At 37.8% G+C, this 11,116-nt stretch overlaps 1 protein-coding gene across 1 annotated transcript; it reads left to right on the top strand.

The window, feature by feature from the left end:
• The first annotated feature begins 7,789 nt into the window (after nt 1-7,789).
• Nucleotides 7,790-10,719, top strand: LOC308693110 (C3a anaphylatoxin chemotactic receptor-like). The gene is made up of 2 exons (XM_081369852.1): nt 7,790-7,892; nt 9,012-10,719. The coding sequence occupies exons 1-2, from the start codon at nt 7,889-7,891 to the stop codon at nt 10,049-10,051; spliced, it is 1,044 nt and encodes a 347-aa protein (XP_081225978.1). The 5' UTR covers nt 7,790-7,888; the 3' UTR covers nt 10,052-10,719.
• The last annotated feature ends 397 nt before the right edge of the window (nt 10,720-11,116 follow it).

Raw genomic sequence — 11,116 nt, 5'->3', positions numbered from 1 at the left:
CAATATTTGCTTGCTGTCCCCCATACTTACACCCATTATAAGAACATCATGGTATGTGTTTTAAATTATATAGAAGACCTTTGGTTGTTTCTATTTAGTGCTATAATGATCAGGATAGCACAGCAACACTAACACAGTTAAAGAGTATGACAGATAAGTTACTTTGCAGTACAGTATGTCAATATGAATAAATACAAGAAATATTTTCACAATAAAGATAATTTAATTATAATTGAATACAAAGGTATATTTATTTAAATGCAAGATATAGAGTAATAATTAATTAAACATTAGACCAAGACATTAGAGATTAGAGACTGCTCATTCCTCATCCTCCATGTTCACAGGCAGCGATACCCAGAAGGCCCTTCTGCTGGAAGGCATAAGAGGACACAGTTTTTTAATAATTTCAATCTTCTTGCCCTCTTCAATCCCCCGGTCATAGTTTTCATATTTTTTAAAATAAATTACAGAGGAGCAGTAATTTATCAATTTGCAACAAGAATATTTCATATTCATTAGGCGTGTTTAGGCCTTTATTTTGAAATAGCAATAGACAGTTAAAGGGTTAAAACAATTAAATTGACTCACAATATTTATTCACATGATAAAGGAGGTCTCATACCACAAAAATGACACTAACTCATTTTTGACCAAACATGATGTTACGGCGTTTTGCCTTTGTAGGGCAGATTTACTGTAATGCCAAGTTCAAAAATTGTTTAAAGTTAAATATACATCATGCAGAAATATTTTTATTTGTTTGTTTGAATAAGCCAAAGAAGGGTTTATTTATAAAGGAAGAAAATAAAGTGAAGATTATAGCCTCTAGACGGCATCCTCTGTACTGCTTTTACAGTTTTTCTCAATCGATTTGGTACATTTCTCCAAACTCAGGTAACTGCTCTCAAAACATTTAACACGGTGATCAGTACACTTTGTAATTGTCCTAAACAGATAGTAAATTCTCCTTCATTTCATACAAATTACAAATTAAAAGCATAATTTTCTCAAAACACTGTGCACAAAATTCCCTAAAGTTATCACAGCAGTTCATACAGCCAACCAAATCTTTAATATATCAGGAAAAAACATTTGCAGCTTTTTCATTGGTCTTCACAAAGATCACAAGCATTTCTGTACCATTTTCAAAACACAACAAAGAAAACTGTGAATTGTAAAATAGTCAGTTGCACATCTTATGTCCTAATTAACCCCAAATTGATATCTGACGAGTTAGTAATCCACTCAACACAGAAAAAGACAATTCCCTAATTGTTCACACAGCTGTCTCAATTACAACAACTACTGTACAAAAGGGGAAGAGAAAAACAACAAAGACGATGAATGAGGAGAAAAGACAATAACAAGAAAAAGAATTAGCAGTGGAAAAGGAAGAGGTGTAAGAGTGAGAGGTGGTGAATAGGGTGGAGGGAGAAGAAGAGGAAGAGGAGATGGAGAAAGAGCAAGAAGAGTTGAATATGTACAGTTGGAGAAGGAGCAAGAAGAGCTGAAGATGTAGGAGAAAGAGAAAGAAGAGCTGAAGATGTAGGATGAAGAGAAATAATAGCTGATGATGTAGGAAGAAGAGAAAGAAGAGCTGAGGATGTAGGAGAAAGAGAAAGAAGAGCTGAGGATGTAGGAGGAAGAGAAAGAAGAGCGGAGGATGTAGGAGAAAGAGAAAGAAGAGCTAAGGATGTAGGAGGAAGAGAAAGAAGAGCGGAGGATGTAGGAGAAAGAGAAAGAAGAGCTGAGGATGTAGGAGGAAGAGAAAGAAGAGCGGAGGATGTAGGAGAAAGAGAAAGAAGAGCTGAGGATGTAGGAGGAAGAGAAAGAAGAGCTAAGGATGTAGGAAGAGGAGAAGATAGAGGAGTAGAGGGAAAAGAGATGGATAGATTGGAGGGCAATGGTGTGGAAAGTGAAAGAGTAGAACATATAAGAGATGGACAGAGAGGAAGAGGAGGGCAAGGTGTAAGAGGAGGGAGGAGAGGTAGAAGGATAGGGTACATGTGTGTTTCAAATGAAATCAGAGCCACACTTATTGCCCATGTCATAAATCATGGTCTCTCACTGAGAGAAGCTGGGCAGTGAGTTCAGCCCAATATAAACAGATCCAAAGTGGCTTCAATTATCTGCACATTTCAGAGGGAAAACCGGTAAGTAACTATATCATTCTACTTCTACAATGAGAGTCCATGTAGTCTTGTTTGACATAGGTCTAGATTTCTATAGCAAATGTTCCTGCTTGTCCAAACATTTTTCAGAATTGAAGTTAGAGAACATTCAGATGGACGAACAAGACTTATTTCAACTGAACAAGAGCATGCCATTGTTGACATGGTGGTCCAGAACAACACCCTCCGCCTCAAAAGAAATTCAGCAAAGAATGTCACAGGACAATCAACTGTTCCACAAAATCCACCAATGCAGTCTCTCAACAATTGATCGTTTTATAAGGAGAAATGCAATCCGAATGAAACAAGTATACAAAGTGCCCTTTGAGAGGAATTCCGTTAGAGTGAAGGAGTTGTGATTGCAGTTTGTTCAATTATGAGCAACCCAATTACTGCACTTTTACGGTCAACACAAAGATATATTTTTCCTGAATTTAATTATGTGTCCATAAACTATTCCATGCTACTGTAAGTGAAAATATTTAGGCATATCAGTGTATACTGCTGCTTCAAAGTGTGAACTCAAACTTCAGCAACAGTTTCACAGTAGTATTGACTGCAATCAATGTGTTACAATCCGTTTTAGGTCTAGGGGCAGGAAAGGAAGAAAACAAAAATTGCGGGGAGAGAGTGAGAGAACTCCCGTCTCCAGGTCCCAGGAAAAGCACAAATTACAAATGACACCAGTTTATAAAGTAAAAATATATTTCACAAGTTGTATTTGTACATAATAAATGGGATAAAAAAGGTAGAACCTCAGGAGAGGAAACGGCCAAAATAACAAACAAAAGGAATTCTTACTAAAGGTTTTTTTTAGAAATAACTTACCTAGCTTCAAAAATAAAATAAACCAAAAGACAAACACTTCCCTTACTTCCTCTCTATATAACACAGGAGAAAACTAATTCTCAAATAAAATGGCATCCACTTCCCTACAAATTATCCCAATAAACAACCAAACAGTATTTTAACTCAGAAGAAACCTCCAGTTAGATGTCACCTACAAACACAAGGTTACCACCAAGTCACATAGAAGTTACCACACAGCATACCTTCTTTTAACATTCACTTAACTACTATACTGACAACACACACAATGAAACCAACAAGTGCTGGGAACGGAAGATGAAGTCTCTCAGAGAAAAGCCTCAGGGTGTATTCACACCAGGAAAGTCCGATAGTTCACTTGCTTTGGTCCGGACCAAATGCAATGTTGATTTTTTTTGTTTGGTACGGTTCGCTTTCACACTGCTCTTTTTGCAAGTGAACCAAAATTTGTAAACAAATCCACACGTGTGCTAAGGTCGTCCATTCATTGGACAGGATTTTTTTTTTTTTTCCATCAACCAGCCAGTTGTCCTGATCGGGAATAGTGGTGTTATTCTTACTTATCTATATCTAAGGCTTTCTTATTGATATGCATTTATTGTATTGTTGTAGTGTATTTATTGTTTTCTCTTAACCATCAACCTAGAGACTGCAGATGAAAATGAGCCTGTATGGCTAAATCTGGCACATTTACATTTTGGACTTTGTCCTCATGTTGATTAATGTGCGCTGTCCCTTTTAAATAAAGAAATAATAAAAAAAGAATTCTCAAGCAGGGAAAAGCAGGAAGTGCAAAAACAGGCTCAGCATGGAGATATTTCGTAATGCAATATTTGTTCTTTTACTGATTTGGTGTTATTCCCTACAAACGCAATATTAAGAAACTATTCAGCATATGACAAAATGTCATCTATACGATGTTGTAATTAGATTTTGAGAAGACGACGATGTGCTGCAAGTACGGTTCCGGCGGAGAGAACGTGCTTTTAAACTATTTAAGCGCGGTAAGACAAAAGAGAACGCTCTGTCTGTGAATGCACACACGGCTCGCAGAAAGACGCGCAACAGTATCGCGTGCACTAGACAGCGCGCCAGAATTCTCTTTCTCTTTCGCGCTTGAACGAACAATAACACATGCACAGCATTATGCCAAAATGTCCGTTTTGTTAAGTATCCTCATAAGAGCAGTCAAATAAAAAGGCGCAGTTTTCTGCAGTTGGGTCGGTTCATGTTCACACCGTAAACGAACCGTACCAGAGTTCGTTTGGAACCGTACCGAGACCACCTCTTCAGCTGGGTCTCGGTTCGATTGTTTGGTCCGCACCCGAGTTCGATTGCTGTATTCACACCTGCCCAAAAGGTCCGCACCAAGGGGGGAAACGAACTTGAGTTCGATTCAATCGAACCAAACAAGGCAGGTGTGAATACACCCTTAGTCTCTCTCCTGGGTTGGAACTCTCTGGGTTCTTATATATACACTGCTCCACTCACACCTTAACGAGCTGGAACACAAATCAGGTGGCACTCCCAAACCTGTGAAGTGGATAGTGGGAGGAGCAACAAAGAAAGAGAATACAGAGACAAGCACTACAACAGCAAATAAAACATATGCGTCCCTTGAGATGTAACAAATGCCATTACTCTAAAACTCTAACTTACTGTATTGTACCTTGTGTTTTTTTTACTCTAGAGAATCTTGGAGTTGGATAGCAGTGCAGCTCATTATGAGTACCTGTATATTGATGCAGCAGGTTTCAATCTTCACAAAAAAAGGAGAAGAGGGAGAAATGTGATTGGCCACCGTGCTACAGTCAATGTCCCTGGACAACGAGGAGGCAACATCACTCTCTTTTCCACAATTTCTACAACTGGGGGCTGTTCCATAAACCAAGATTAGAGTATAAGCCAGGCTTATTTCGGTTAGTCAGGCTTATTTTTGGTAGATTCGGTTTCATAAATCAAACTTAAAAATGTTCAAACTCAGTTACCCCGGTAACTTATGCTGGCAAATTAACCTGCAGGGGCAGGCTAACTGTCAGGCTAAGTCTGAGTTCAGGCTTAACGAGCATACCATTTATACTCACCTGCTGGTATTTCGATGTCATTTTATTTTACTTAACCACTATAAATATATATATATTTTATTTAAATAAATAAATATATAAATAAATAAGAAATGTACTTTACTAATAAATGTAAGAAATTATAAGGTATAAATACACTAAGAAATGTTCAAAACTTGTGCGTTTAATTGGTGAGTTTGGTTAATGAGTTTGGTAATTAATTAATTAAAAGTATATAAATAGGGAGCTGAACTCGTTTCCAAACTTAACCATGGCGTGTCCTTTCATAGATGAGGTGGTGGATCAGGGAGCTATAGTCTTGCGGAGGGCATTTCAAAGAGAGAGAACTTTCAGAGACAGGTCAGACCCATTGGCTTTTAATGACAGCTACCTGTATGAGCGATATAGGTTCTAAAGAGATGGGATTGCATATATTTGTAGATAACTAAGCCCACACATTGCAAATAATACACGCCGCAACAGAGCGCTCACAGTCCCACAGACGGTGTGCATTGCGCTTTGCTTTTTTGCCAGTGGAACATTTTTGTACACAGTTGGAGATGCAGAGAATAACAGCAAAGCATCAGTTTGCCGCTCTGTACGAACTGTGTACCTTTCTTTAAAAAGACTACTCAATGTGTTCATCACATTCCCTGGCCACAAAGCTATTTGTACCATTAAACATGCCTTTTATGGAATAGCTGGTAAGTTCAAATAACTATAAAACATGGAAATATTTCTTGACTGTTGATTTTACATGGGACATATTTAAAACAAACAAATATTTTTCCTAGGTTTCCCAAATGTTATCAGTGTATTGGACTGCACCCATGTGCGTATTAAGTGTCCATCTGGTCCACATGAAGCAGACTTTGTGAATAGGAAATCAGTACACAGCATCAATGTACAGGTACAGTCCCACTGAGATGATATTGAAGGCTATGCTCTAGCACTGAGTGTTCTATACTAAGCTGGGCACCAGTGTTTAGTTCATTGCAATTAAAATGTAGTGACCTACAGGTTTAATTTATTTTAGATGATTAGTGATGCAGATTGCATCATCACAAATGTAGAGGCCAAATGGCCAGGCTCTGTGCATGACTCCAGAATCTTTAGAGCCTCATCTCTCTACCAGCAACTATCAAAAGGTATGCTAGGTATCACTTAAATCGTAAAAAGTCTTTAAAAAAATAATAAGAAAAAAAAACTACATTATCTATATACTGTATATTCATTCTGTCTATGCAGGAGAATTCTCAGGAGTTTTGCTGGGAGACAAGGGATACCCATGCCTGCCTTACCTCTTGACTCCCTATCAGGAGCCCCAGACAGAGGCACAGCACTGCTACAACATTGCCCATGCACGCACAAGAGGTCGTATAGAGATGGCATTTGGGCTGATAAAGTCAAGGTTTCAGTGCCTGAAGCACCTCAGAGTGACTCCACCTAGGGCATGTGACATTGTAGTTGCTTGTGTAGTGCTCCATAACATTGCTTGTCTGAGGAGAGAGAGGCAACCAAGGATTGTTGAAGAGGAAGACTGGGGCAATGAAGCAGTATTGGAAGAAAACGAAACAGGCAGACTTATACGAGACACATATGCAAATAATTATTTTGCTTAAAGGGATAGTTCACTTTGAAATAAAATGTTGGTATGTTTTAGCTTACCTCAAGGGCATCCAAGATGTAGGTGTCTTTTTCCGCAGTAGTTTCAATTTTGATATTTTTAGGCCAAACCGTTGTTGTCTGTCAGTCATATAATGCAGGTACGGTCACTGTCTCAAAGAGCAAGCACAGAGTCCAAATTAAAACAATTCCACATCGTCCAAATTAAACAATTCCCCATCGTAAGCACACATTGATGGCCTAAGACACGAAACGAGCGGTTTGTGTGAGAAAACGAACAGTATTTATATAGTTATTACCTCTTGAACACAGCCGAGTCCAAATGATCTGAGGGCGCGGGCGGGTATAGATATATATACACTAGACGTCGCCTTGGCTACTGCAGTTCATTGGAACGAAACCGTAGCCAAGCGACATCTAGAACTTTTATCATTGTGACTGCTCGATCCTTAAGCATTAGACGATCTGCAAATCCGTCGATCTGGGCTTTGTTTATAAAACAATCATCGTCGAAATGCAGGGAACAAAAAACGTCGAAAAAACAGGGTCTTGCACAAAAACAAACAGGCTCTGAAAAAACAAACTCCATCCACTGGTCCTTAACGCTGGGTTCTTTAGGAATCTGTGCAGGGTTGTCTTGCCCTGGCAACCAAAAACCCACTTCTTTGGTGACATTGACCTCCAAAAACTGAGCAGAGCGCTTTGATGAGGTAACGTACTGCTTTCGCTCTCTTCTCTCTCTGTCTGGTCTACGAGTGCGCGCGCGCCCGCGGAGAAGTGCCCTTAGGACCCATATAAGGAAATTCCACCCCAGTTGACGTCACGAAGACCCATACTCTAAAAAAACTTTCCGAAACTTGTGACAAACCGGAAGGACAATTTTTGGCACAGAAATACTCCTTCAAACGTACAATTTAATTTTTGAAACTTTGTCCATGTTTAGCATGGGAATCCAACTCTTTAACAGTGTAAAAAACTCAGTATGCATAAAATAGCATTTCACCCCCCCTTTAACCTTTGAAAGCTGATGTTCAAAATAGTTTTCTACAGAAGCATAGTTCCCTTGTTGCATCATCACTCCACCCCACTTTCTCTTTCATACAAAAGGGGAAACAACAACCAATTGTTCATGTGAAGACGTTGTTGTGAGCTTTAATAACACACACCTGCAGAAAGAACAGAAGGAAAGGACTGAAAATGGGTAAGAATCTACATCTATGCAATATTCCTGTGGCTATGACTATGTTTATACTAATATAATATAGCAAGCTAATTTCTTTTTTATTTAGACAGTGGGCAGTTTATGTTTTCTGCAATGCCTTTTCAAAATGACATGCATTTTTTATTCCTCCACCCCTTGGTTGATTTCATTATCTTGACTTCTTTAAATTGTTGATTTGATCAAGATTATGCAGCATGGCGTTGAGTTAAAAGCTTAAACTCTAATCCAACAGAAGTCAAAAAGAGATCTCATCATCCATTCCTGCTGTTGTTTATCAGTGTAAACCACTATTTTAAAATAATATATATATTGCATCTCTGGCTAGTTTTTGAGACTTCAGTCACGTGTGCAATACATGCTGTGTAATGTTGGTTAAAAAGCAGTGGTCAGAAAGGATGTGTGTTTTTGCAACTGTATTTATTTTAATTCAAAACTGGCTGAAAGCATTAATGAGACCAGAAAAGCAGGAAAATTATATGTTGTCTTTTCAATGTTGTCTTTATCAATTTTGTGGTCTTATGTTGCATGTGAATTGTGGAACAATTTTTTCTGAAAAAGTTTTTTAACCTACCAGCCACAATTTAAGATGTAGACAGCTAAAATACTTTGCTGGGTTATAAGTACTCTTGTTTATTCTTTTAAAAGCGTAAAATAATATTTTTTAGTTAAAATACTCAGTAAAAGATACACACATCATGCATTTTATAGAGAATAAAGGACACAATGCCCCCTGGTGGCATCATGGTAAGACTGAGCAACTCCTTTTATCATAATCTCTTAATTTGCAAACATTTATTCCCATTATTCTGACAAATAAAATGAGATTATTCATTAAATATAATTTAGCATAATCTTGAGCATGATTATACTTAAAATCAGAGCTGTAATAACTATCCCAAAATTATTTTACAGACATTCATCAGCTTTATACACAACTGAAAATCATTCATTTCCAACTCTAGTGAGCTGAATTGCTGAATCAGTTGGATTTCTGAATGAATCCTTCTAATTCAGTTTTCAACCAATTCAAAATCAAAAGAAAGAATCAGAAATGTTATGACTTTCTTTTACAGTTTGATTTCTCCTTTTTTTGTGCAGCGAATGCAACCTTTTTGAGTGCAGTGAATGAGACCAATGCAACTCAGATGGAAGCCCTTTCAAGCATTGAAATCTTCAATATATGCATATATTTTGTCGTCTTCGCTCTGGGTATCGTTGGAAACGGGCTCGTCATATTTGTGACTGGCTACAAAATGAAGACGACCGTCAACTCCATTTGGTTTCTCAACTTGGCGATTGCAGATTTCATCTTCATCTTAATCATCATCCTCTACATTGTTATTTCCTTTAACAAGATGGCTTGGCACTTCGGTGACTTCTTGTGCAAGTTTGTCAGCTTCGTGGCAGTGCTGAACATGTTTGCCAGCATTTTTTTGCTGACCGCTATCAGCCTGGACCGATGCCTGTCCACCTGGGTGATTGTTTGGGCTCAAAACAAACGAACTCTTGTCAAAGCCAGGATCATCTGTGCATTCGTGTGGGTTTTATCCATCCTCTGCAGCATCCCCTTTGTTATCAACCGCTATGTAAATAATAACCGGTGCATTTATTATGCAGAACCCTTCAAGTATTTGGTCATATACAGGTTTATGGTGGGTTTTCTCATCCCCTTCCTGATCATTGCATCTTCATACATTGCTATCGGAGTGCGTGCCAAACGTCTCAAAAGGGGGAAGAAGCTTAAGCCTTTCCGGGTCATCATATCTGTGATCATGGCCTTTTTCATATGCTGGTTTCCTTTTCATGTTCAACAGCTGTCCTCCGTAATTGCAAAGGAGAATAAGTGGAGTGACTTTGGAAAAGTACTAAGACACATAGGACCTTTCGTAAACTGCCTGGTTCATCTCAACAGCTGTCTAAACCCCATTCTCTATGTGTTCATGTGTGAGGAGTTTAAGAAGAAGCTTAAACAGTCTCTACTGCTGGTGCTGGAGATGGCATTTGCTGAAGAACATCTGCCTTTCCGATCATCTCGCCTTTCCACTTGTTCAGGCCTTTCAGAATCACAGGGTCTCAAGATGAACGACACAACCTTCTCATCAACTGGCAGCAGCCAGGACAACAAAACATGCGTTTAGAAAATCAGTCCCAGAGATATTCATTCCTTGTATTAGTCTGAAGTGATCCGATAAAGCATTAAGAAGCTTTCCACTTTGCTGCCTTGAACCCCTCATCCCATGTCAGATAAGCAGTGATTCAAAGACTTGTTTGTTCTAAAGTCAATCCAAAGGTGTAATTCATGCACCATAAAAATTACATTTCAGGCAGGTTTCTCAGACACGCCCCTTGTTTTCCATTGGTTGGACTAACAGATAGCTCTACCCCAAACTCATGCCATTGGTTGAGTCAGTGTTGTTGCATCTATACTGGTTGGAATGATAAAAATGTTTTGTATTGTTTATGCTTTTTATGGGAAATCTACAGATGTTTTATTATATACTCATGGCTTTGGGAAAATATTTCATACATTTGTAATGTATTTCTTTTTCATTGACTTGTTTTACACAATCTTTAATCTACGTTGTAATAGGCTACTGTTAATTTAGTATACTATTAAAAAAATTATTCTGTGGCTTAGTAAATATTACAGAAATATTTAACTTTATTAACTTAATAAAATCTCTGAATATCATTTACTTGATTGTTTGAGTTAAACACCAAAATAATTGAGTAAAAATCCAACAGTTAATTTGATCTAAAATTTACAGATATATTTAAGGTTTTTTTTTTCAATAAAATGATTAAGTATTTGACTAACTAATTATTTCTTTATAATACACTTAATATATTTGTGAAATTTCTATACAAATATTTGAGAATATTGAATTAAACTGATCTTTTCCAAGAAAATATCACTTAATTCAAATCAATATTATTAATATTCATTAGCCTCATAGCATAATTGCCTACGTCCTATTAAAAAAAAAAAAGTCTTTAACCTATAAAGACTTATAGGCAATTATGCTATGAGGCTAACACTCTTAAGAAATTGAGTAAGTTTACTCAATTAAAACAATTCACCCCTCCCACCCTCTGACGTGACGACAACTCAACGGTTGCAGGGTATCTATTTTGAGGGCAAAAATGGGATTGGGCGGGTGGATAAAAATTGGGCTGGTTTCGGATCAGTTCGGCGGGTTTTT

Source organism: Scardinius erythrophthalmus (genome assembly GCF_964197995.2).
Source record: "Scardinius erythrophthalmus genome assembly, chromosome: 7".
In the NCBI taxonomy this organism is placed as follows: Eukaryota; Metazoa; Chordata; class Actinopteri; order Cypriniformes; family Leuciscidae; genus Scardinius; species Scardinius erythrophthalmus.
Note: the sequence above shows the minus strand (reverse complement) of the source record. Positions and strands in the feature narration are given on the sequence as shown.